At 55.2% G+C, this 25801-nt stretch overlaps 2 protein-coding genes across 3 annotated transcripts; both read left to right on the top strand.

Annotated features, from left to right (window-relative positions):
• Positions 1 to 368: 368 nt before the first annotated feature.
• Positions 369 to 11615, top strand: TAF1C (TATA-box binding protein associated factor, RNA polymerase I subunit C). The gene is made up of 14 exons (XM_061612644.1): positions 369 to 626; positions 818 to 914; positions 1501 to 1613; positions 1709 to 1804; positions 2384 to 2454; positions 2795 to 3045; positions 3275 to 3403; positions 3501 to 3618; positions 5165 to 5236; positions 6031 to 6166; positions 6403 to 6531; positions 7258 to 7435; positions 8447 to 8584; positions 10302 to 11615. The coding sequence occupies exons 1-14, from the start codon at positions 483 to 485 to the stop codon at positions 11387 to 11389; spliced, it is 2760 nt and encodes a 919-aa protein (XP_061468628.1). The 5' UTR covers positions 369 to 482; the 3' UTR covers positions 11390 to 11615.
• A 3354-nt stretch (positions 11616 to 14969) lies between these two features.
• Positions 14970 to 19306, top strand: HINT2 (histidine triad nucleotide binding protein 2). 2 transcript variants are annotated; one of them, XM_061612631.1, is made up of 5 exons: positions 14970 to 15083; positions 17188 to 17328; positions 17607 to 17754; positions 18530 to 18602; positions 19165 to 19306. In XM_061612631.1, the coding sequence occupies exons 1-5, from the start codon at positions 15000 to 15002 to the stop codon at positions 19169 to 19171; spliced, it is 453 nt and encodes a 150-aa protein (XP_061468615.1). In that variant the 5' UTR covers positions 14970 to 14999; the 3' UTR covers positions 19172 to 19306. The 2 variants fall into 2 exon arrangements, with proteins under 2 accessions (XP_061468615.1, XP_061468607.1); XM_061612623.1 differs by having other exon boundaries at positions 14973 to 15083; positions 17650 to 17754.
• Positions 19307 to 25801: the final 6495 nt, after the last annotated feature.

Below are 25801 nucleotides of genomic sequence, written 5' to 3'. Positions count from 1 at the left end.
TCCTCTCATTTACACCTTCAGCCATTCAAACACTCAGCCAATAATCATCCAACATTCTCCAGCATTCTAGCCCATGTCACTTACCATATATCGCTTAATAAACCCGCACTTACCATATTTACAGGTATTAAAATACAGGGACATCACAATAACAACAACAGTAAATTGTTGGACAGCCACCTGTCGGGAATGCTTTGATTTGGATTCCTGCATTGAGCTGGGGTTGGACTTGATGGCCTTATGGGCCTCTGCCAACTCTACTATTCTAAATGTCTCGGAACGGCCGCAGCCACCTTGGCGATGATTTCTGCAGCGGAGTCATCCAGACGCTTGGGGGCCCTCGCGGCCTCCATTCTTCCACTCTAACCGCCGCCTCCTCCTCCTCCGGCGCGGCCTTCGCGTAGCTTCCGAGGGCGCCTGGGCTTGGCTGCCGAGGCCGTGAGTTCGATCCCGGCGAGGGCGGCGTCCGCGCAGGATCCGCCATGGCGGCCTCTCCGGGCCCCCTCTTCCCCAGCTACTTCCGCGCCGGGCCCCCAAGCGGCACAGCCTCCCGCTGCAGTTCGCTAGTGGCAGGCTGGGGCCGGTGCGGGCCGGTGCGGGCCGATCCCGAGGTGCCGGCGGGGCAGGTGAGGGCTGGAGGGTCCCCGGCAGGTCTCCTGCCCCGGCCCCGCCCGTGGTGGGAGACGGAGTGGCGGGAGCTTCGGCCGCTGGTGGTGCTGGTACTGGGCGGGTCTTCCCTCTCGTCCCCCGCCACGGCCCAGAGGGGCGCCGGAGGGCCGCCCCCGCCCCCTGATGTCTCTCTCCTTGTACCCTGCAGGCCGCGACAAGGTTCGTGCCCCGCCACAGGGCGAGGGCCCGGGAGAGCTGGTCGCCCGACGAGGCTGCCCCGCTGCCCCTGAAGCCGCCCAACGCCGGTGAGAGCCCCGTCGGGCCGGGGGCGCGGGGCGTGGAGGGCAGGCGAGCGAGAGCGGAGGAGGCTGTTTCTTCCGCCTTGTTGGGTCTTTCGGAGCAGGAGATGCCGCTGGGGTCGAGCCCGGGACCTTCTGCGGGCAGGGCGAGCGCTGGGCTACCCAGAGCGGGGCCTTTCTCGAAGACGGCGATGCGGAGCGGGGCGGGGGCCGCGGGGTTCTGCGCTACTGAACGACCTGTTGTGCGCTTCCCAGAACGGGCATCAACTTGGCCACCATGAGGACAGGATGCCGACTACCCCCTCCCCTTTGGCCTGTTCTAGCTGTAATCAGACTCTTTAGGATACCCCTGGAGGCTCCTCGTGGGCCCACCCCACTCAGCAGTGTCTTCTCTGGAGGGTCTTGCTGCAGCCGCTTGGGGGGGTGTTCAGGCGAGACCCTTTTCTTGCCTTACCTGGAGATGCTAGAGAGAAAAAATGGGCCATTTTGCATGTTAAGCCACTGAACCTCATGGCTCGGGACCTGCCTGTGCCCAAGTGGTGCCCACTGTGCCAGCGGCAGATGGAATCTCTTCTCTCCCCCGCCCCCCCAGGCTGCAGAGTGCCATCCGTGGCCCCTCAAGACATTCTTTACGTAGGGCTGATACAGCGGATCATGGAAGCGACCAACACTGGTGCGCAGGCTGCCCTGGACTTCACAGAACAGGTAGTCAAGTGGGGCCAGAAAGTGGGGGGGGTTGGAGGGAATGTGGGGTGTGGCTCTGGGCAAAGATCAAGCCTGACTATTAACTGCTCCTGCAGCTAGGCGCCTTCTTTGTGGACTACCCCCAAGTGGCCTTTGGCGCCATGGGCCCCTTGCTCCAGGACAACTTCTACCTAGGAGATTCACAAGTCCCGGTGAGTTGCCCTCTTCTTCTGCCCTGGCTCTGGGCAGCTGCTTCCTCGCCCTCACCTCACAAGGGCTTTTCGGAGGCTCTGCTCCAGAGTTGTGGGCTCTGCAGTGCCCCTGTGGCACATGGCACCCTTGGGTGGGGGATGAAGCCTCCTTTAGGGGTGGAGCGGGACAAGAAGCTTTTTTGGATTCTTGCTTCATCCGTTCTTTGGTTAATGCCCAGTTACTGGGCCCTGCTGGCCTGGGGGGCTGCCTGCAAATCTTTCCGGTGCCCTTTCCAATTGGATTTGGGGCCAGGCTGATCCCCTTCATTTCCTGCATCTCTTGCGGACTCTTTACCAATAGGAGGAGCAGCACCACCACAGAGTTCTGTTGTGTATTCCCAAGCTATTTATTACCTCCCAACAGCCCGTAAGGTAGGCTGAGCGAGAGAGTGACTGGCCCGAAGCCTTCCAGGGCCCTTCACAGCAGAGTGAGACGCTTTCCCGTCTGCCTGCCTGAGGATGGACGGACGGACGCTTCAGGGCCCTATCCCTGCCCTGCCTCGCCGCTTCTGACCCTTTGTGTGCTTCCGTCCCTTGCAGAGAAAAAAATGGGACCACGTCTGCCGTGTGACCTCCCTTTTCAGACACCTTGATGCCATTGGTGCCAGGAGGTGAGTGTCCCTCTTGTGAGGGGTGGGGAAGAGCTGTGAACCACGTGCCTTCCTTCTGTTCCTTAGCAGCTGATGTTCAGGTGTCCCTGATCTTGGCGGCTGAGCCTGTATTGCCATTCAGTACCAATGTCAGTGGTGCCACGGCACTGAGTGCAGGAAACCTCCATAGCTAACCCACGAGTGGCCTCTCAGAGCTGGCACTTGTGGGTTCCCTGTAGGAATGGGTGGGTGTTGGGCAACAGCAGAGGCTGGCTGGCTTCTACAGTCGATCTCTTCTCTCTCTTTCTCTCCCTCTCTCTCTCTCTCTCTCCCCCCTCCCCTGCTCTCCTTGCCCCAGCAGCTGCCCCTGTCTCCATGCCAAGCAGCATCTGCGCAGGGTTGCCCATCTGTGCCGGGACTGGCTGTTTGAGCTGCCCCTGGAGCTGATCGCTGAGTGGGTGCACGATGACCTGGCCGAGCAGTGGAGGCGCTTTTCATTTGATGAGACCCCAACGGGGGGGGCTTTGGCATGGCTGCCCAGAGAGGGTAGCAGGGAGCCCACGGGCAGTGGCTGCCTAGTGTACCCAGCTGGCGAGGCCATGAACCAGCTCTGTATCCTTTGGCAGGACAGAAAGGGTGGCAAGATCAGTTGGTCACAACAAGCGGGGGAGGGGCGATGGTGGGGGGAGGGGTAGCAGATTCGGGTCTGGCCTTTCTTCCACCGAACTCACATGTGACGTTTCCAGGAGGCCTCCCCCGCACCCCCCCCCGGTCAGGACATCTGTCCGTTGAGCCTTCTCCTTCCTCATCACCTTGTGGCTCCTCCTTAGCTGTTCTTCAGGCTTCCAGGATGTGACTCTGGTGCCCACCGCCACCGGCTCCCTCAGGCCTCAAACCTCCAGCCGCCCTGCTCAGTTTGAGCTCAATGGTGTGGTCCAGCAAGTGGCAGTCGCGCACGTGGACGGTAGTGGTGAGTGAGACATTCGCTCACCAGAAATTGCTTCCCCCCCCTCCCTCCAGGTTTTCTTCCAAACTTAATTTAGTCTCTGCTCTGCCTCCACGTGCAGACTTCATTGGGGTGCGCTCGGAGTATCACTGTGCAGCATGGAGGATGCCGCGTGGTGCGTCCCCTGCCCCCCTCCAGGTTGTCCGCACAGATACCCCCTGCTCCTCTATCGCAGTCAGGTGAGCTGTGCCTGAGGGGAAGGGAGGGGGAAGTTGGTTCTTCCGCCTTGTTATAAAAGACGCCCAGGTGGCGTTGTGTGGACAGAAGCTGTGCTGGGGTCTAACACATAAGTCTCCAGGAACCTTGGAGCTCCTTCACAACACATCAGATCCATCTGCTCAGCTTCCCAAAGCTATGAGACTGATGTTTATTCTGGAAAGGGGGCTGGTTGCCTGTGGGCAGGAACGTGGAATCCTACCCTCGCCCCCTTGCAGTCCTTTCTCCGTCCGCAGTGCACTGCTCTTTAGGCAGCTGTGGAGTTCTGGGAGGTGCTGCGTTTCCCAAATATTGCCTTATATTTTGAACAAGTCACTTGTCATTTTCTGTTGTAATTGCGCAAGTGGGGGTCACCTGTTGGGTGCAGGTGAGTGACGTGATTCCCTTCTCTATCAGTTGCTTTCCGCGAATTACTGAAATTTGGCCACCTTTTCAAAATGTATCTTTATTTACAAGGATAAACTTACTCAATAAAGACAAATCTCTTGAAATAATTTTTACTTTGTTTGGGCCCACAGAGCAGCTCATGACCATAGATTAAAAACCCAGTGCAAACGGAACAAAGCAGAGCTAAATTGTGGACCAGATTTGTTAGCCTTGCTTGGACAGTCTTCACCCCCAGTCCTGGTCTTCCCACCACGCAGGGCTCTTCTGTGGCTGCCTCATGTATTGGTGGGGAGCAGCCAGCAGGGGAGAGAGACGCTTCCCAGTGTGGAAAGCCCTCCCAGGGAGGCCTGTGTGGTGCCAGACTTGAGGATCTACTGAGGCTTTTAAATCCTTTTAAGCCATCGGGAATCTCTCATATATTGATAGTCCTCTACTGGCTGCCCTTTGCTGGTTGTGTGTGTGGTTTGATGGCTCGTTTTGTATGTTGCTTGTCACCCTCAGACCACTATTTGGGATGTAAATTTTGGATAAAAATAAAATACAGCAAGGATGGGGGAGGCAGATCAAACTCGAAGCCAAAATGCAAAAGCATCCACAACTCACAGAAGAGCCACTGGAGAGGGAGCCAGTTCAGCTGCTCCAGGAAGGGAATTGCAGCAGTCTGGATGTCACCACTGAGAAGGCCCTGCTCTTTTACATCCTGGCCAACTAAATTTCTGATGGCAGCAAGGCCTCTGATGGGATGCAGTGGACAGGTGGCTTATGTGGGAGATACCCTGACCCCAAACTATTTAGGGCATTATTGGTAACAACCAGACTTTGAATGCTGCCTGGAAATGAGCTGCTAGCCAGTGCAGACTGAAAAAAACTGGAGTTATGTACTTTGAAAAGCAAATGCCAGACAGTACTTTGAACGGCCACATTTTGCAGTAACTGATTTGGTGAAATTACAGCAAGGTTCCACGTCTGCAACTCTAGCCTTATGTGGCTTCTTTGGAGGAGGGGGGTTGCAAGAAGCACCTTTGCAATGGGGGGGGATCTCCTCCTCACTTATCACTTGTTTAGCCGTGTCCTCACAACCCAGCTCTCTTCCACCAACGCCTGCCACCATTTCCCTTGCAGCCCCCACATGCCTGGCGAACTTTCCCTTTGCACTTTCAGTGGAGCCCTTTATGCCTGGAATGTGGAGACAGGGTGAGCAGTGTGTGTGTGTTTGTGGCTTATAACTTCTCCTCCCTTGACGCCGATGGAAGGTGGTTGTGCTTGCAGGATTATGCCTTGGCCACGTGTCTGGGAGGGAGGGGGAGCCCTCTGGGTGGCAGGCGAAGATTCAGAGGGGTTTCGAGCTACTCTGGCTTCAAAGTGGGGCAGGTGTAGACATATGGGGAGGATGAAATAGATTCTGATTACATTTTGGGGAAAGAGGGATGAAGACGGGGAGGAAAGGCATGATTTTGGAAAATAGTCTTCCAAAGCGAAGTGAACCCCGGTTTGAAAGGTTTTATGACTTTTTCCTTCTTAAAATGTCATGAAAACAAAGAAAACAGACAATGCTTAAATTCAGTGTGTGACTTTCTTTCCCAAAGAAATTTTTTTGTTGTTAAATTTGAAGCCTTCAGTGGATCTGCCCTTGTATTTGGGGCTTCATGTTTTAGTATTGTAGGAACCACGATATATAACTTGCCCCTCGAATGCTCATTGCCCATTTCTATTCTGTAGGCTCTGAAATGTTAGAGTCTCCCCTGCTCCCCCTTCCCCCTGAATGCAACAGGGCTGTGCATATCCTGGGGGCGGTGCTAGGCACAATTCGGGAAGCCAGTGTATTTTCTTGCCACCTTTATAAGAGGGCAGGCATTGCCCCATGTGTGTTTGGGGGAGGAGGGGGCCTGATGCAGGGGTGTAGGGCAGGCTGGCCAGGCTCTGCTCTGGGTAGAAGAGGAGGGGGCTGTCTGGCGCCATGTGCCAATGCAGAACATCTTTCTTGCCAGACTTCAGCGGCTGCACCAGGACAGCGAGACCATGTTTTTCCGAGACGCTTCGCCTTGGCATTGGAGCGAGTTTACCGCCCACCCGCGGGTCCTCAGTTTCGCTGACCGTACCGGCTTGATGGGCATTGACCAGAGGGTGAGGCCCTTGGGAGGAAGGTGGCATATGGGGGGGGGGAGGAAATTCTGCAGTGTGTTTTGTGCTTCCTGTTGGCTCCTGGTCTGGGCCCTGTGCAGGAAGTGCTGGCCTCTGTGGTACTATCAAGGACGGATGGATCCAGAGCTGGCTTGGGGAACGAGAGGAAGGCTGGAAGGCCCCAGAGTGGTGGGCAGGGATGCTGCCCTCCAGTGCTGATGTTGTCTTGGTGCTTCCAGGTGCCCTCTCGGCTCCATATTGAGCTCTTCAAGGTGCGGGGTGAAGCGGAGTGCCAGCGTGGGGAGCGCCTGGTCCTCTCCAAATACTTGGGCCAGGCTGAGCCGTACCACCACCTTGTTGCCACTCAGGTAAGCGCTGGAGGTTTTCTCTTCCTCCAGGGAAACTCTCTCCCTGCCCAGAGAATCGCCTCCTCCCAGGCCCTGCCCCACCTTCCTCTCACTCAGTTGGCTGAGGTGAAGATTAGGCCCAGCCTAGCCTGCTGTGAAGGGGCTGCTCTGCTTGCCTCACCTGTCCTTGGAGGCTGTTCGGTCTCCCTCTGCCCCTCCCCCCCGAGCTCCCATGTGGAGGTTGCCAGAACCCCAGTCTTACTATCTGCCCTCAGGAAATGTCATGCCGTTATGGAAATGAGAGCGCTTTCAGTTGCTATAAAAGCGTTTCACAAAATAACCTGTATGGCAAGTAGGTCAGTAGTCATCCCCCCCCGCCTCCTGGGCATGCTGCTGAAGGTGGGTGACAGGTTCTGAGTGTGGGAAGAGGCTCACCTAAGGTCACGCCACCCAGTTGCCAAACCATCCAGCCCGGGTAGCCCCAGCGCTCCACTTGATGGCAGTTTCTTCAGCTGCTTGTGCCTGGCACCTTGCCCACACCCATGTCCGGAATGCCGAAATCGTATCCTGGTGGGAGAGCATTGGGACAGTCCTGGCAGACTCCATGCTCCTGAGAACTCCCTCACGCTGGGCCTTGCACATTCAGAATGACACACGCATGCACGCCCACGCGCACACAGGCCTCCCACCGGACTCAGAGGCTGGTGTGTGTGTGCAACCAGCTGTCGAACTGCCTTTGCTCCTTAGTTCTCGATGTACGTGCTGGACGAACGCTTCCCACTTGTGCCTGTCCTCAGCTGGGAGCACATGATGCAGAGGCCACCCATCTATGCCCATCTCACGCCAGCCGGGGTGCCACAGCGCAGCCACAAGGTGCTCCTGAGTGCCCACCGCTCGCAGGAACTGTTGCTGCTGCAGTACACAGGTGGGGATGGAAAGCAGGTGCTTGGGGGGCAGAGGTGGAATGGTGGCTGTGCATGCCTCCTCCCACCCCACCCCTCGACATCCGCATACATGCTCATGGGGTCTGAACTGGGGGTGACTGACCAGGAACGAGACCTTGCGGTCGTAGTGGGTAGCTTGATGAAGATGTCCACCCAGTATGTAGCAGCTGTAAAAAAGACAGATTCCATAGTAGGCATCATTAGGAAAGGTAATTGAAAATATAACCGATTATATCATAATGCCGTTGTATAAATCTATGGTGCGGCCGCATTTGGAATACTTCTTTCAGTTCTGTTTGCCTCATCTCAAAAAGGATATTGTAGCCTTGGGAAAGGTTCAGAAAAGGGCAACCAGTAGGATCAATGGGATGGAATGACTCCTATGAGGAAGGAGTTGCAGCAATTGGGGCCTTTCTGTAACCGAGAAAAAGGTGAATCAGAGGAGACCTAACAGGAGTGTATACAATTAGTCATGGTGCGGAGAAAGTGGGTAGAGTTTTTCTCCCTCTCCCACCCAGTGAAAGTGAATGTTGAAAGATTCAGGGCAGGCAGGCGGAAGTGCTGCCTCACGCAGCGCAGCAGGCAGCCCACTGCATTCACTCCCACGTGGTGTAGTGGTGGCCACCGCCTTTTAATGGCTTTAAAAGAGGATCAGGCAAATTCATGGCAGACGAGGCTGTTATTGCTACTAGCCATGCTGGTCGTATTTCCTTGGTATGCCTCTGAACACCAGTTGCTGGCGATCATGACTGACGGGAGATGTTGCTGTTGCACTCGTCTCCCGTTCATGAGGTTCCCGTTTGGGCATCTGGTTGGCAACGGTGAGAACAGGATGCGAAGCTGGATGGGCCCCCTTGGGCCTGATCCAGCAGCGGCTGCAGGGCTATTCTGATATTGTGAACTCTCGTGGGGGTGGGGTTTCACCCAAGGGGCTTGCTGTGCTGGGAGACACTGTGGTGGGCTTGGAGACTGACTCATACCTCTTTCCACAGGTGGTGTTGGCACCCCTTGCCAGCTCTGGGGTCCCCCACAGAAGCTCTCTTCCATCAGTGACAGCCTGCCCCACTTCCCTGTCCAAGTGCCCAGCCGGCATGAGGCTCTGCGCCAGCGTCTCACCAAGCCCACTGCTGGTACGTAGGGGAGGGAGATAAGCCAGTCAGCGGCTTTGCCCTCTGCTAGCAGGCAGGAGGGAAAGGGTTAGGCCAGATCCGGAAGCAGCTGTGGACACTCACAGACGGTAAGGAAGAACGACACTGTCGTGTGGCCCACTTAGGCCAGACTTGTCCAGCAGGGCCTGAGGTGGAGATCAATCCCTTGCCTCCCAAGTTTCTCTCAAAATCTGATGGCCGGAGAAGATTTCATTTATATAGATAGGTTTTGATTGGAAGCCCCCCTTGTGCCAAAGGACTAAGCAAAATAATAATTGTAGTAGTGAAATAGCATAATTTTATCGACGTCAATTGCATTTCCTCACCTTTTCCAGCCTTACACTGGGGATCATCACGGCGTCTTTGGTCAGTCCTTTGCTCAGTAAGGCTGAGGACTTAGGAAAGCCCTGCAAGAACACGGGGAGGTGGTAATTGGGAAGCAGGGTCCAGGTGGTTGAGGCAGGAAGTGGTGCAATTTCAGCTGAGGACTTCCTGTGTGTTCTGGGCATGACTGGCATCCTGGCCCAGCCCAGCCCAGGGAATGGCAGAAGGTTCAGCCCTCTGTAGGACAGTAAGGCACCCCAATTGTCCAGGACCTCAAGCACAAACATGCGTAACAGTTCTGTGCGATAAAAGAACATTGATGATCTGTGGTGCCATCTGTTTATTCAGAAGTCCTATTGAATTCAGTGGAGGTTATTCCCAGGTAAGATAGAGCAGCACGTTCAGAATGTTTTATATTGAAGGGCAACAAATGTACAGTGATGTCCTGAATTAACTGTCACTCTGGATTGACTCAGGTGAGTGATGCCCATCAGCTGAGATGGCTTTAAAAGAAGATTAGACAGATTCATAGAGGAAGATAAGGCTATCAGTGGCTATTAGCCATGGTGCCTGTGTTTTGCTTCCGCAGTCAGAGGCAGCATGTTTCTGAATACCAGAAAGGAAGAGTGTGCTTGAGTCAGTTCTGCTTCTGCGCTTCCCAGAAGAGGCATGTGGTTGGCTGCTGTGAGAACAGGATTGTGGGCCAGGTGGTTCCCCTTTGGCCTGATCCAGCAGGCTTCCCTCTGTTTGGCACTGGGTAGGCCTCATCCTGAGTACTGCATCCAGTTCTGGATCCCGCACTTGAAGCAGGATGCAGACAAACTGGAACAGGTTCAGAGGAGGGCAACGAGGATGATCAAATGGAAAAAATGGATTGCCTTCAAGTCGATCCTGACTTATGGCGACCCTGTGAATAGGGTTTTCATGGTAAATGGTATTCAGAGGTGGTTTTACCATTGCCTTCCTCTGAGGCTGACTGGCCCAAGGTCACCCGGTTTGCTTCACGTCTGTGTGGGGATTCGAACCCTGGTCTCCCAGGTCGTAGTCCAACACTCTAACCACTACACCACACTGATGATCACATGGATGATCAGGGGACTAGAAATAAAGTCCTATGAGGAGAGACTGAAAGAACCAGGCATGTTTAACGTTGAGAAGGCTGAGGGGAGATATTATCGCACTCTTCAAGTATTGAAAGATTATAATACAGACCCTCGTGGGTTTTTTTAACCTTTTATGAAGGAAGATGCTCTGACAGAAACCTTTTTAGGACTCCTGCGCTGATGTATCGGAGAGAGAACCTGCAGCTGCTGTTTGCCTCAGGAAGGTGGCCAGTCACCCCCCCTCACCCCCCATTTCTGTTGTTCTCTTGCAGGCATTGCAGCTGCCCTTGGCCAGCAGGGGCAGAGCCAGACCCTGCTCATTTTCCAGCTTTCTGAGGCCGGAGACCTCTTCTACCAGCCCTTGCGCCACCAGGTTTTGGGCTTGTCCAGTGAGGAGCGAGGAGAGGAGGACCGGTGGGGGCCAGAGCCAGATGCCTCGCGTGAGGACAGTGTCGCTGGAGACCCTGAAGGGGCCATGCTCCGCAAAGGTCCTCCTCTTCCACATCCAGTGCCCGCCACAACCCCTGGCTTTGCCAGCAGTTACCAGCGCTGGCTCAAGGCCTTTGTCAGGGCCTGGAAACAGCTGCCCACTCAAGAGCAGGGCCGGCCCCAGCCCTCCGCCACCGTCAGCCAGCACCATCTCTTCAATTTCCGGCAGTTGCGGGAGCAGGCTGGGGAGACCGCCCTCTGCAGAGAGGCCCGCCAGCGCCTGCAGAAAGCCATGCAGGAGAAGCGGCTCCTGTGCCCCTGGCCCCCGGGTGAGGCTCCTGTGCCTCTGGCCCTAGAGCCCCAGGCACTACCAGGCGAGCTCGGGGAGCGGCTGGCCGCTTCCTGGGCAGGCAACTGGGCCGGCTGGTGGGAGGAGAAGCTGGGCTTGACCCAGGCCCAGAAGCAGCAGGCGGTGAGGGAGCAGCGCCGTAGGCGCAAGAGGGCCTGGGGCACCCGCAGCCTCTCGGGCAGCTTCACGTCTTCTGCCAGCTACCAGACAGACCAGAGTGACTTCTCTGTGTGGACAGGCAGTAGCCAAGGCTCTGCTATGGACACGGACAGTCTGCACCCTGCGGCCTCGCCCTGTCCTCCCAAGGAGCCTGGTAGCCCCCCGGGCCCCTGCCCCCCACCTGCTTCCCAAGAGCCCCAGGCGGACTCCCAGGACTCCTCCCAGCTGCTCTCCTCCCAGGCGCTCTCTGCTTGCGGGATTCCCGCAGAGCGCCGCCAGACCCTCCGCAACTACCTTGCCATTTTTGAGGAGCCCCTGGAGGACCTGCCTCTGAGCCAGGGGTCCAGCCGAGCCAGTCAGCGCTACCTCCCCTCCTCTCAGGGCTCTCAGAGGGCCCCCAAACGGTCCCGCATGGGCTTCTGACACCCCCTCGCCCGCCTGCCCGCCCCCTCAGGGCCGGGGCGGGCGTGTTCGGCGCCCCCCTGCAAGTTATAAATCAGCGCCTTTACCTTTTATAATTGTTTTTTGTTCATTTTTCAATTCAAATGTTATAAAAAATGTAACAAGGCAAATAAGGACAAATAAGAAAATTATTATGGAATAGGAAAATATTTTGTGTGAATAGTAAAATAAAGTAAAAAGAAAACGACCTTTTTGTATTGTCTTTATGCAAAGATACATAGTTATATAAATTTAGCCTCACGTGCTTTCAGGTTTGTGAACTTACGAATTTTCATTCATTGGCGAACTTATGAATTAGTTCACTAATGTTTAATTGGGAACACACATCATTTTCACATCCTTTCCTATTGGGAACCAATGGGTTTCTCCATATTCTGTCCTTACAGTAGCCTCTTGTCCAGAGTATAGGTTGCGCATCAGGACAAACAGATGCTGTGGCACCCCCGTTTCTTTTAAAGAATTCCATAGTTTTTTGTGATCTACAGAGTCAAAGGCTTTGCTGTAATCTATAAAGCCCAGGGTGACTTTCTTCTGAAATTCGTTGGTCCGTTCCATTATCCAATGTATGTTTGCAATATGATCTCTTGTACCTCTTCCCTTTCTGAATCCAGCTTGGACATCTGGCATTTGTTGCTCCATATATGGTAAGAGCGTTTGTTGTAGAATCTGGAGCATTACTTTACGTGCATGAGATATTAAGGCAATACTTCAATAATTACTGCATTCCCTGGGATCCCCTTTCTTTGGAATTGGGATGTATATGGAACGCTTCCAGTCTGTGGGCCATTGTTTAGTTTTCTATATCTGTTGACAAATTTTTGTCAAAATTTGGAGATTCAGTCTCAGTAACTTGTAGCAACTCTGTTGGTATGCCATCTATTCCTGATGATTTGTTTCTTCCAAGTATTTTAAGAGCAGCTTTCACCTCACATTCTAAAATTTCTGGTTCTTCATCATATGGTTCCTCCGTGAATGAATCTGTCATCCTGGCATCTCTTTTATAGAGTTCTTCAGTGTATTGCTTCCATCTCCCTTTTATTTTATCTCGGTCAGTCAGTGTGTTCCCCTGTTGATTATTCAACATCCCTACACTCTCAGGAGACAGTTCCCTCCTTGCCGTCCTTCCAGCGACAAGTAAAGACTGTTTTATTTCAACGGGCATTTGGGATAGAGAACGACCAGGATTAAGTGTCATAGGATTGGTGACTATATTATATGATTTTATTATTTTTAATATTTTAATATTTTATTATTTTAAATTGTCTGCTGTTTTTAATGTATGTTTTATGGTTTTTAATTTTTCTCATAGTTTAATTCTATTTTAATTGTATATTTCTGTATGTTTTAATGGTGTTGTTTTTAGTTGTAAGCCGGTCTGAGTCCTATTGAAAAAAGGGTGGGGTAGAAATAAAGTTTATTATTATTATAACAATCAAATAAAGAACAGATTTGAGGCTTTAAACTTAGTTGACAGAGAACCAGAAGAACTATGGAGAAGTCAGAGACGTTATCAGGGAAGAATGCACAAAGACAATACCTCTAGTTAAAAAGAGAGAAAGACCTCAGTGGATGACTGAAGATACTCTTAAAATGGTTAAAGAGAGAAGGAAAGCAAAGCAAAAGGAGCTAGAAACAGGGTTAGAACCCTAAATGCAACAATACAGCAACTAGTACGTAGGGACAAAGAGAACTATTACAATAGTTACTGTATAGAAATAGAAGAGGACAACAAAAAGGGTAGAACAAGAGCCATGTTCCAAAGATTAGAGAAATGAAAGGGAAATTTAAACTCTTGCCCTGTGCAAGCGAGAAAAGATCCCGGGGTGGTGGGTAGAGAGGGAAGTTGCAGGCGAAGTGCACGGGGTGAGATGCTGCTGCAGCCTGGAGTGGTTGTTCGGCCCCAGCAGGGATTTTGTACGCGCACCCTCTCTCATCAATGCAGGGGGCTTAAGAGTTTGCAGCCGAGCCTCCCACCCCCCGTGAGACTTCTCGCTCCCGGGGGCAACAGCAGCGATGGCTTGGGGGCCAGCAGTTCTGGGTGACCCTGTGCCGGGGCTCCCCCCCATCTCAGGGTTTGGGCGGAGGCTGCTCTGCGACGAGAGTGCGAGCAAGCCTCATAAGAACTTAAGAAAAGCCTGCTGGATCAGGCCATCCAGTCCAGCATCCTGTTCTCACAGTGGCCAACCAGGTGCCTGGAGGAAGCCCGCAAGCAGGATCCAAGTGCAAGAACACTCACCCCTCGTGAGGATTCCGGCAACTGGTTTTCAGAAGCATGCTGCCTCTGACTAGGGTGGCAGAGCACAGCCATCACGGCTAGTAGCCATTGATAGCCCTGTCCTCCATGAATTTGTCTAATCTTCTTTTAAAGCCATCCAAGCTGGTGGCCATTACTGCATCTTGTGGGAGCAAATTCCATAGTTTACCTATGCGCTGAGTAAAGAAGTACTTCCTTTTGTCTGTCCTGAATCTTCTAACATTCAGCTTCTTTGAATGTCCACGAGTTCTAGTATTATGAGAGAGGGAGAAGAACTTTTCTCTATCCACTTTCTCAATGCCATGCATAATTTTATACACTTCTATCATGTCTCCTCTGACCCGCCTTTTCTCTAAACTAAAAAGCCCCAAATGCTGCAACCTTTCCTCGTAAGGGAGTCGCTCCATCCCCTTGATCATTCTGGTTGCCCTCTTCTGAACCTTTTCCAACTCTATAATATCCTTTTTGAGATGAGGCGACCAGAACCGTACACAGTATTCCAAATGCGGCCGCACCATAGATTTATACAACGGCATTATGATATCGGCCGTTTTATTTTCAATACCTTTCCTAATTATCCCTAGCATGGAATTTGCCTTTTTCACAGCTGTCGCACACTGGGTCGACATTTTCATCGTGCTGTCCACTACAACCCTGAGGTCTCTCTCCTGGTCGGTCACCGCCAGTTCAGACCCCATGAGCGTATATGTGAAATGAAGATTTTTTGCTCCAATATGCATAATTTTACACTTGTTTATATTGAATTGCATTTGCCATTTTTCCGCCCATTCACTCAGTTTGGAGAGGTCTTTTTGGAGCTCTTCGCAATCCCTTTTTGTTTTAACAACCCTGAACAATTTAGTGTCGTCAGCAAACTTGGCCACTTCACTGCTCACTCCTAATTCTAGGTCATTAATGAACAAGTTGAGAAGTACAGGTCCCAATACCGATCCTTGAGGGACTCCACTTTCTACAGCCCTCCATTGGGAGAACTGTCCGTTTATTCCTACTCTCTGCTTTCTGCTTCTTAACCAATCCCTTATCCACAAGAGGACCTCTCCTCGTCAGGGACAACCTTCTTGCCGGCCTAGCCGCTGCACGTTTGAGATGGCCTGGCAGCCCCGCCGCGGAACAGCGGCAAGTTGCCCGGCTGGAAGCGGTGCGTGCGAAGGGGCCCTTCCTCGGGCAAAGGCCTCGCGGCGGGAGGCGGGGACAATCACGCCCGTCGGGGCTGCTACCGCCGCCTGCAGAGGCCTCGGGCGAGTGAAGGGTTAAGCGAGCGGCGGGGCGGGTCCGAGGGGCGGTGCAAGAGCAAGCATGGCGGCGCTGGTGCGGGGGACGGTGGGGCGGTGGCTGCGCGGTGGCGGGGAGCCGCTCCGGCAGTGGCGGGGTCAGCAACAGGTACGTCTCCCGGCCGCCTGGGCCCCCCGCGGGAGTCCACGAGCCGCGTCGCGGCTCTGTCGTAGCCCCTCTCCCAGCCCGGGGGCCTCCGGTCTTCCCCTCCAAATTGGAACGCGAGAGAGCGAGCGAAGGTCGCCGGCCCCCCACCGGCATTGAGCGGAGGGGGGGTGGCCTATGCTCGCCCTGAGGGGGTGGGGGCGGGGCTTTGTTCTCTTACTCGGCAGGAAAACGGAAATACGCTCCCAACCACCCTTCAGTGCAGACCTCGGCGGCTGCAGCGCCTCCAGTGGCGGGTTGCGCCGTCCCGGCGAGCGCCCGAGTACACGTGAACTGGAGAGGGCAGATGCCTCACCCCCCCAAACAATTGGGCCACCTTACCTAAGAAAGGAAATTGAGAGCTGGAAAAGGTTCAGAAAAGGGCAACCTAAGATCAAGGGGCCGGAGCGACTCCCATCTGAGGGGAGGTTGCAGCATTTTGGGCTTTTTAGTTTAGGGAAAAGACGAGTAAGGGGCGCCATGCTAGAGCTGCATAAAGTTGTGCGTGGGACGAGAGAGTGGGCAGAGAAGTTTTTCTCCCCTCTTGTCATACTAAAACCCAGCGGGGAGGTGGGCATCCAAATAGTGAAACTGTGGCATTCGCTCCCACAGGAGGCAGTGAGGGCTAGCAACTTGGATGGCTTTAGAAGAGGATTAGACAAAATTCATAGAGGAAAGGGCTATCAGGGGCTAGTAGCCGGGATGGCCATATTGTCCCTTCTCAGTCAGAGTCAACGTGCTTCCAAATACCGGTTGCCGGGAGCCACAGGAGATGAGAGCGCTCTTTGCATTCGGGCCCTGCTTGGGGCTTCTTCCCACTGGGGCATCTGGCTGGCCACCTGAGAACTGGATGGTGGTCTAAAGGGGGCCCCTTGGGCCTGACCCAGCGGCTTCAGGGGTCTTCCTATGTTCATATGTCCTTGTTCAGACAGCGCATAGTTAAACTATGGAATTCGTTCCCCTAACAGGCAGTGGCAGCTACCATCATGGATGGGTTTAGAGGAGGACTAGAAGCATGCATTTCTTTCTTTATTGTTTGCTTTATATCGTGCCCTTCCTCCCAGCAGGAGCCCAGGGCAGCACATCCATGGAGGGATAGTTAGCCACAATACGCAGTAGCCGTGTTGCCCCTCGCAGGCAGTCTACCTGTGTATGCCAGCTGCTGGGGAGAGGGGTGTGCTCAGGGAAGAAGATGAGGGGAGTCCTGCAGCAGCCGCTGAATGAGGCCATCTAGCCCCACATGGTGTTCTCACGGTGGCCAGCCAGATGCCTCCTGGGAGCCCACAAGCAGGGCCTGAGCACTCTCCCCTCCTCTGTTTTCCAGCAACTGGTATGCAGAAGCATTCAGCCTCCAACTGTGAAGACATAACACAGCTATTGTGGCTGGTAGCCATTGACAGGATTGCCCTCTATGCATTTGCCTTTTAAAGCCATTCCGGATGGTGGCCGTTGCTATTTCTTGTGGGAGTGAGTTCCGTAGTTTAACTCTGTGCCGTGCGAAGAAAGTCATGCTTGTGGACCTCTTCCCAAGGGGGCACTTGCTTGGCCCCTGTGGGAACAGGATGCTGGACTAGAGGGGGCCCCTTGGGCCTGATCCAGCGGTGGCTGCAGGGCTGTTCAGGTACCCTCAGGTGGGGCCTGGAGAAGGGGGCTCCTAGCTGCTCCTGCTATCAAGTTCTTCACAGATCCCCCCAAAGACAGAATGAAGGGCAGGTGAAGCATCAAAGGGCAGCCACCCCAGAAGACAGGCAGAAATGCCCCAGGTGCTGTTTGCTCCCACTGATGAGGGGAAGGCGGATGACTGACCAGATGTTTGGAGGGGGGTAGCCTGAGCGTGTGGCACTCTCCTCTCTTCCTCCTAACACAAACTTAGTCACATGATGAGGCTGGGCCAAGCTCCGAGGGTTCCCCCACCCCATCCCATCCTACAGCTCCCCTGAAGTCCCGGCAACTCAGCCCCGCTCTCCCCCGGTCTCTGTAGCCCTTGGCAGGGAGGGTCACAGCTGCCAGCAGAGCCTGACAAAGCTTTTGCCCGGAGCTGATGCCACCCTGGCCCCTCTCTCTGCAGCAGAGAGCATTTGTGGGCCCCCGAGGGCCTGATGGGGAGGTGCAGAAGGCGCAGCAGGCGGCTGAGGAGCCTGGCCCAACCATCTTCGGCAAGATCCTGGATGGCTCCATCCCGGCTGACATTATCTATAAGGACGAGCAGGTTGGTTGTTCCCCAGAGGAGATTCCCGGGGGGGGGGGTAAGTTACAGTGGAGCACCCACCCTTGTGGAAGGCCATGCCGTGCTTAATTTGCACCAGGCCTCTGCTCTGGAATGTTTTTATTTTTAAAAAAAAAAACCAGCTTCAAACTCAGAACATATGAGGGAATTGAAAGGTACTCTGAGCATGGGCAGAAGGCTCTTCCATCACCCAAGAGTAACTTTCTCCATATTTCTGGGATCAGGTAAATCTGGCTGGTGCATGGGGGGGGGAATCTCAGCACCCCTATGGTGCTGCCGCTCTGTTTTCTTCCTTATCTTCAGTGCGTGGCTTTCCGAGACGTGGCCCCGCAGGCTCCTGTGCATTTCCTGGTGATCCCAAGGCGCCCCATTCCTCGCATCAGCCGTGTGGCAGAGAGCGATGCCCAGGTGAGTGAGGGCGGCACGAAAGGTTCCTTTCCGTGAAGGACAGTGGGTGGGTCAGCCCTACTCAAAGCATAGGTGGTGGTGGGAGGGATCAGGAGAGATGGAATCAGTTTGGGGTGACACAGACCCCCTTTGCCCTGGTGCAGGAAGTGCCTATGTGCTCTGGTGCAGAACAGGTGCACTCAAATCCCCAACCGTGATGTGAGAGAGCTGTTTTCTCAAGATGTCCTCGCACATGGCTGGGAGCTGCGTGTCACTGATGCCAGTGTGTATGTGGGGCCAGAGGGTGGGTCTTTCCCACCACTCTCTGATTGGCCAGATCGTGCCCACCCATGGCGGAGCACAACACCCTCCCTGAAGGGTGGGAGCAGTTTGTGAGCTAGCAGAAGTTGGCAACCAGATAATAGCTCCACGCGCTAGGCCCTGCCCACGGAAGCACTGCAGGGTCTCAAGTATGCGTCAGTGCACTTGGCCACACCCAGCTCTCCCTGCCCGCCCCCTTTCTGCTTTCTGTTTTGTCATTGGTGCCTTTTCTCTTCCACTGTGGAAACGTTGATAGTAAGTTCCTTGGGGCGGGGACCTTTGTTTCCGTTTTCTTTGCTTAAGCTGCTGCAGAGCATCCTGAATGCTGATGGGACATTTCATATCCTCAAACGTACCCAAAAGCCTTTCAGTCCATTTTAGGAATTCCACATGCAGTGCAGATGGTGGGGGTCCCAGTCTGGCCCTGTGGGGCTGAGTAGGACCACCCCTCGACCCTTCCCTCCCCTGTCTCCAGCTCCTAGGACACTTGCTGGTGGTGGCCAGCCAGATGGCGAAGGCAGAGGGCCTGTCGGATGGCTACCGTGTGGGTGAGTAACAGCCAAGAACTCCCCCCTTTCTGAAACTGCCCCTGAAGCAGCGCTGTTGCCCTGCTCCAGAACTGTGATTTAATTTCCCCCTGCCTTGGAGACTGGCAGACCTGAAGGTGTCCCGAGGATGGAGTTGGCTCTTGGTGAAGAAATCTTTGGGGTGTCTCCTGTGGCTTCAGGGGGCCTGGGCCAACTGGGAGGCAGGCAACGGCGCTGTGCTTGTGTAAGTCACGTGTGAGCTATCAGAGGAGGCACCTCTGCAAGAACAGCCCCCAGCGGGAGCACCTGATGCCCTCTCCCTTTGGCCTAAGTGACACCCCCACCTCCCAGCAACCATTGTGTGGCACAATCTCTGCACAGCAACTCTGTGCGGTAGGTTAGGCACAGAGTGAGAGTGACTGGCCCAACCAGGGAGTGACTTTCCCACACCACAGTTGGTGCTCTGGCCACGTCTCTACTTGAGGGGACTCTGCAGCTAAATCGTGGCCGTGGGTCTCTTCTCCAGGAGCCCGTTCCCTGACCCCCTCTCCCTCCCCGGCTGTCATCCTTCTTTTTCTTTCAGTGATTAACGACGGGAAGCTGGGGGCCCAGTCTGTCTACCATCTCCACCTCCATGTGCTGGGAGGGCGCCAGATGGGCTGGCCACCTGGGTGACCCCTCTCCCACTTAGGAAGCCACACTGGAATAAAGACACCTGCATTGGGGCCAGGTTGGCGTCATCTTTGCTGGGCGTGGGGCGTGGTGGGGATGGGGGCGGGGTGAGCTGTTTCTCCTTTCCATCTGGCTCACAGCTCCTGCCTTTCCCTTTGGAGGTGGGTCAGGGCCTGGCAAGGTGGCGGCAGCAGCTCAGGGGAGCCAGAGGGTCATGGGGGGGGGGGCAATGAGGCTGAATCAGCTTGATGGTGAAAGGGTGGCCCCCCTCCCCTGGCCCACTCCTCTCCACATGCCCCCGGAGCTGCTCTGGTCCATTTTCCATTGTTACCTGGTTAAGTGTTTAGAGGAAGCCCCTGAAAGTCAAGTTCAGTCACATCACATGAAACCTGTAAATGAAACACCTGCCAGGAGGAAAGCAACAGCCCTTCATGCCCAAGCGCTGGGCACAAAAAAGGGGGAGTGTTGGGGGGTCCCCATGGCCGACCAGTCCTCCTCTGCTACTGTTGGGGCACAGGGAAGAGATTTCTGTGGCAGGCTTGTGTGGCAGTAGGTGGCCCTGTTGGTATCCTGGGCCATGTGGGGTTTGAATGGATTACATGATCCCAAGCGTGTCTGATTCATCAGGGCTCATTGTGACCCTCACGCAGCCCACTCCCTCCATTTATGGAGCTTCTCTGTTGGCGAGGTGGGGAAGCTGCACTCCGGCCCTTTCCCCCGTTCCCGCTAAGGGGGAGCCTTTCGTCTGAGCTCCTTCCACATCTGTGGTGCTGTTCTGCAGTTGGCCAGCTGAGGGCGCTGCTCACCCATCATGTATAAGCCAGGCAAGGTGAGCTCCCAGTTAACAGGCCAAGCTGAGAGTTGGCTTTGAGCCTCCCTGGGGGGCTATTGTGCCTGTGGGTGCCTGCATGACTTGGAAGCATGCCTGGAGGGGCTTCCGGAGGCAAATCCGTGCATCGGCCCCATGTGTGACACCCTTGAACTGCAAGCGCACATCCCATCTGCCTTCTACGGGAACTGATGGCTGGGCCTGGCGAAGGATTGGCCACCGTGAGCACAGGATGCTGCTGCACTAGATGGGCCACTGGCCTGATCCAACTCCAGGGCAATCCTGACATTCTTAAGGAGGTGCCCCACACAAGGGCAGGCCTTTTGCAAGCTTTGTGCAGCAATGCTCAGCTGCCCCTGCCACCCCCTTGCAGGGATGGCCCCTCTAGTGCCATTGCTGCCGCTGGGGAGAGCGTCCTGTCTGGGTCTGCATGGCAGAAGTGCCCAGGGAGCCCCTCTTGGGCCTTGGCAGTTCAGGCATTCCAGAGCCGGATGTGGCGTTCCTTTTGCTGCTGGCCTCAGTTGCATCCAGATCCTTGCCTTGGATTTGGGGGTTTCTGCTGCTCTCCATCCTGAAGGACTTGTGGGTGCCATTAGGAGAGTGCTCTCTCAAGAGGTCATGGGCCATCACTGACACGTGTGCGCATTTGTTGCACGTGTGGCTGCCAAAGTGGATCCCTCTCTCATGCAGGTGTGTTCCGACCTGGCTGTGTCCCCAAACCTCTTTGTTGCTCACAACAAAAAGCTCAGAAAGGAACTTGGGGTTGTGTGTGTGTGAGCAGAGGACCCTTTTGAACGAAGCTGGTGCAGGAGAGCCCACTTCAGCCCAGCCCCCTGGCCAGAAGGAGCCAGTATTCATCATGTGGACCAACCCAGGGTTAGGACCCCTGCCCTGGGTAGGTTCCACTCCCCCCTCAGGCCCAACCCAGACAGCCTTGACTTTTGGGGTGTGCAGCGGGACAAAGTTGAAGGAGAGGAACTCAGTCGTAGGCTTCTAAGAGGCTGCCTTGTGCCAGCGGTCCTCCTTGCCCAGTATTTGTCTATGACGCAGACTCGCTGTGGCTATCCAGGGCTTCAGGCAGAGAAGAGCCTTGCTTGGGGATGCCAGAGACTGAGCCCAAGGCCACATGTTCTGCCACTGAGCCTCTGTGGCTCCTCCCCAAAGCCGGAGGTTGTCACTGCCACCATCGGTCCCCCCCAAACAAGCCAAGAGGCATCGGCTGCAGAGGCTCTGGCTGGCCTTGCCGCGCTCCCACCCTGCTCATGTGCTGCTGTTAGCAGACGGAGACTCGGCTTCCACATTTCATGCCAACTAGAGCAGCGCTGTGTTAAGGAATCCTCCCCAGCCCTTGCCACAAAGGCCCAGGACCCCCCCGGTGTCCACAGCCCTGGAAGATCCCCTGTGGCCTGCGACCCTCTCACTCGTGCGGCACTTGCTGGCACCAGGGATGTGTGCATCTACATTCCCTTCTAGTGTAGTCAGTGGCCAGATGCGTGTGTGTGAAAACAAAACAATATTTATTGAAGTAACAGATGTTAATAAAAGAAGCAAGTTCACTCTGTGTTCACAAGCGTGTGGTTGCAATAAATTTGTTGTGGCAGTTTGCTTATGTGTCCCAAAGTCTTTTAACTGTTAATATTCCGGTCTACTCTGTGTACTCTAAAATATCCCCAAGCTATCTCCACCCCACCCCCCAAAATAATAAGAACATGTTGAACCAGCTCCAGGTGGGAACTAACCAGCTCTAAGATCACAGCCTGGCTCACTTCCAGACCATCACCCTCTCCCACCGCCAGGTGCCCAGAGAGAACACTCCACCCGCAGCTGGCAGGCTCCAGTGGTCTCCTCGCTCATGCCCCCCTCCCAACACTTACTTTAAACATCCTAGTACAAGCCTCTTCCTGTAAAGATCACAGCACCTACACCTGGAACCTCGTGCTCCTCTGCAGTGGCATTTCAGCCCCCTCCCTTCCCCAACCCAGCATGCCTGAAACCCTGCAGAGGCTCGTGGTGCTGGTGGCAGTCCCAGAAGGCTTCAGATTCCAGGTGTGGCTACAAGTCCCGCAGGGCACTCGGCCAGTGTCTGTCTCGGACTAAGGCAAAGAAACCAAAGAACTGAGCTAACTGGCAGCCTGGCAATGCCACAAATAACATCTGGTGATTGTGGGGGGAGAAGGAAGGAGTGGCATTTTAGGTGAGGATGGTATCTGGGCTTAACACTCCCAGAAGGGAGTCTGATGCTCTTTGGTTTAAATTTACAAGTGGCCAGAGAAGATGGCAAAGATTTTCAGTGACGAGAGACATCAATCAGAGGGTTCAGCAGGTGCTGTTGCAGCTTGACCGTCACCAGCCTGAGCTACTGTGATGGACACTCTGGCCTGCCAAGCCGGGATTTCCCTCCCAGGCGCGAAAAGGGTGCTTTTTGGAGGGATCCTTCAGCGCAGCCATCCCTGGGCTAGTTGTGCTGGGGGACCTTTGACGTGCTGAAACATTTGGGGCCAGGCCGCTTAAGGACTGCTGTCCCCTGCAGAACTTTGAAGTCCTCCTTGAGATGCCTGCCTTGAGAAGCAATGAGAAGCCTTGCCCCATTTATGGTATTTGATTGCCAGTGAGTGTGGAAGGCCCATTCGTTAGCAGGGGCGGCTGTGCTCCGATGCTGCTGGCGGCCTTCCCATTGGGGCATCTGGTTGGCCACTGTGAGAAGAGGGTGCAGGACTCCATGGGCCCGTTGGGCCTGATCCAGCTACCTCAGGGGGCGTCGCAATTTTAGATGGGTCGTAAAAACGTGCCTTTTTGTCAGGGCCTCTGAGAGCTAAGGTCTGTGAATTAGATGCTGTTTTTAAGCTAGAAGGGTTATTTTCCTTGTCTGGTGCAAGTGGTCTGGAAATGGGCTTTTTAATTGATTAATGATTTTATTGTCGGATTTTATGGATTTACATTGTATGTGGTTGGAAATGGCGTTGAGAGGCATTTTTGCCTAAAAAGCAGTCAGGAAAGCCTTTGTTATTCAAAAAACAAACAAAACACTCTGCTTTGTCAATTAACAGGATGGGGGGACCGCTCTTTCTCCCTTTTCCCCACCGCGGTCAGAATTTCCCCTCCGCGCCCCCTCCTTCAGCGGCGCAGGGAAGGGGAGGACAATGCTCGCTCTCTTCCCTCGCCTCGCCTCACCCACGGTCTAAATTTAGCACCTTGTGCCCAGGCCTTCGCTCTCCCCGGCACAGCCGCTGGAAGGGCTGCGTGGCTGCTGCCTGCCGGGCAGGGCGAGGTCTCTGGGGCCCCGGCGGGGAGCAGGCGGGGTCGGCGGCACGACCGGCACGAGCAGCCGGCAGGATAATGCCTCTCTTGTTCCCGGGGAAAGTGCTGCTTGCCGGGTGAGCGGTAGGTGGAGCCGCGGAGGAGCGCTGCCTTGCCGGCTGCGGCGGGCGCTGCGGGAGGCGACTTTGCCGCCGCGCATCTCCCGGCGACTGGGCGGGGTCATGCCTGCCAGCGGGAGAGGAGCGCTCTGGGTGGCTCCGCAGAGGCCCTCGCCGGTTCCGTGTCGCGCGCCAGCTGCCTGAGCCCCCCGGGGACGCCAACCCCAAAGGCCCCACTAAGAAATGCCTGTCGGAAGAGCAAAGGCTTAAGCGCCTGTCTGGAAGGAGGCAAGGCGACCTTCGCCGCCGCCAGAATGTAAGGGGCCACCCTGGAAAAGCCCCTCCCCCGATACACATGTGCTGGCGAGAGGGTGTGCTTTAAAACAATAAACACTATTTATGCAAATCTTTTAAAAGGCGGGAGAGTGCTAGAACCAGAAAGGGAGGGCCGCTTTGCTTCTGGGGCAGCTGTTTATAGAGGCGAGGAGCTGGAACACCTTGGCGGGCGGGGCCTCTCTAGACAGAAGCGAAAGGCGCCACCCCTCTCGCTTTGGGCCTCCCGTCTAAAAATGGTACGTTAAATGAGAGAAGAGCCCTGCCCCGCCCCCGTGCCATTGTGCCTGGGATAGCAGGGGCGAAGGGCCATCTGCCGCCTGAGCAGCCACTCGGGTGCCTGGACGGCGGGATGGACGGTGGGCGCGCAGCCCTCGGGATCCTCCAGGCATCCGCGGCTAAGAATAGCCTGGCCCGGCCCGCTGGCGCTTCCTGAGCCAGCTGCCCTGCACGGGGCCCGCAGGGGGAGCCTCCAGGAGCAGCTGCTCTGTCGCGAGCCAGGCCCGCTTCTCAAAAGTGGGCTGGGAAGAGAACGGAAACTGGGCCTGGCCAGCAGGAAGTGGCCCTGGCAAAGGCCAGATTCCCCATCCTGCCATGGGGCCAAAGATGCCCTTCTTGACAGCCAAAGATGTCCAGGCAGGGCGAGGAGGAGGAAACTTGCTGAGTGGCCAGGCTGGAATCTCTGTGACTGATCAGCGGCCGGCCCCAGTTGGGCCTCCACAGAGACAGGCCTCGGTAGCCGCAAGCCACTGGGGCAGAGTCTCTGCAGTGGGATCTGGAGACCCTCTTCGTGGAGGTTGCTCAGGGGTCTTACAGGGGAAGTGCACGATGTCTCCCTGACCAGGCTCAGCTCGGCAGGATGTCTGCCCGTAATGCCATGAACATCTGCCTTCCTCACATGCGTGGAAGGTGGCCTTTCATGGGCTGGGGCCATTTTTTGATCCCTCCAGCCCACACCCTTCCCAACCTCCCACTCGACCAGGCTGCCAACAGGCCCTGCACTCCCCACGCGTGGGCCAGGCAGGCCAGCTCCAGCTTTCTTTAGCAGAATCCCAGTTGGGGAGCAGCAGCAGGGATAGTGCTGCAGTTGCACTCGGGTCCCTTTGGGGCATCTGGCCACCCCTCTGGGAAAAGAGATGTGGGTCTGCAGAGAGGCCGCTGGGTTGGATCCAGCTGCAGTGCGCCACTTAAGTTCTTGACAGGGCAGGAGGATCTTTCTGTGGGGAAGCTGCGCAGGCGCAAACAGGTCCTGGTAGTAGCCCGCGCCAGGCCCGAAGGGTGGAAGGAAAGGAGCCCCTCCTGCCCCCTCCCTCCATTGGGGTCTCAAGAGTGCCTCTGGCTTCCACTGCACCCTGCCCGCCCCTGCTATTTGGGAGCCATGTCTGGCTCAGCCTGGGAGCCCCTGGCCCAAAGACGGTCCCTGTTGTGGCTTTTGCGTCACAGTCAAGACTAACTTCAGAGGGAGAAGGAATCTGCAGTAATGGCTTCTCCTTGGTACTGCACCCCCCATCCATCACAGCGCCTGGAAAAAGAGAGGAGTGACCCTTTTCCCCTTCCTTGACTCCACCTCCCCAGTAACATTCTTTGAGGTATTACTGGCCTTGCTTAAAGAATCCTCAGTTTGAATCCTGGCGGTTGAGAGATGCCTCCTCCTCCACCTCCTCCTTTGTGCCTTGGGCAGTGATGCTTCAGAGAAAGGACTCACTGGGGGGGCTCTCCAGTTCTCCCCCCACCACCTAAAATGGAAAGACCATCAGCACTTGCTGGCCAGGAGGCAAGAAGTAGTAGTGATGGGGGACTTCAACTACCCGGATATCTGCTGGGAGACAAACTCTGCGAAGCACAAAGCCTCCAACAAATTCCTGATGGGCCTTGCTGATAATTTCCTCTTTCAAAAAGTAGAAGAAGGAACAAGGGGATCGGCAATCCTGGACCTGATCTTAACTAACACGGACGAATTGGTCATGGGAATTAAAGCGGTCGGTACCTTGGGGGAAAGTGACCACGTAATGCTGGAATTCGTGATTCTG

This window comes from Rhineura floridana, chromosome 1, assembly GCF_030035675.1.
Source record: "Rhineura floridana isolate rRhiFlo1 chromosome 1, rRhiFlo1.hap2, whole genome shotgun sequence".
In the NCBI taxonomy this organism is placed as follows: Eukaryota; Metazoa; Chordata; class Lepidosauria; order Squamata; family Rhineuridae; genus Rhineura; species Rhineura floridana.
Note: the sequence above shows the minus strand (reverse complement) of the source record. Positions and strands in the feature narration are given on the sequence as shown.

Bases quoted from the DNA above. Each gene is read 5' to 3' on its own strand.
- TAF1C (XM_061612644.1), top strand. From the start codon at position 483: ATGGCGGCCTCTCCGGGCCCCCTCTTCCCCAGCTACTTCCGCGCCGGG. The intron at 1,614-1,708 runs GTAGTCAAGTGG...CTGCTCCTGCAG, and splicing joins CCCTGGACTTCACAGAACAG to CTAGGCGCCTTCTTTGTGGA. The intron at 5,237-6,030 runs GTGAGCAGTGTG...CTTTCTTGCCAG, and splicing joins GCCTGGAATGTGGAGACAGG to ACTTCAGCGGCTGCACCAGG.
- HINT2 (XM_061612623.1), top strand. From the start codon at position 15,000: ATGGCGGCGCTGGTGCGGGGGACGGTGGGGCGGTGGCTGCGCGGTGGC. The intron at 17,329-17,649 runs GTTGGTTGTTCC...CCTTATCTTCAG, and splicing joins TTATCTATAAGGACGAGCAG to TGCGTGGCTTTCCGAGACGT. The intron at 18,603-19,164 runs GTGAGTAACAGC...TTTTTCTTTCAG, and splicing joins GTCGGATGGCTACCGTGTGG to TGATTAACGACGGGAAGCTG.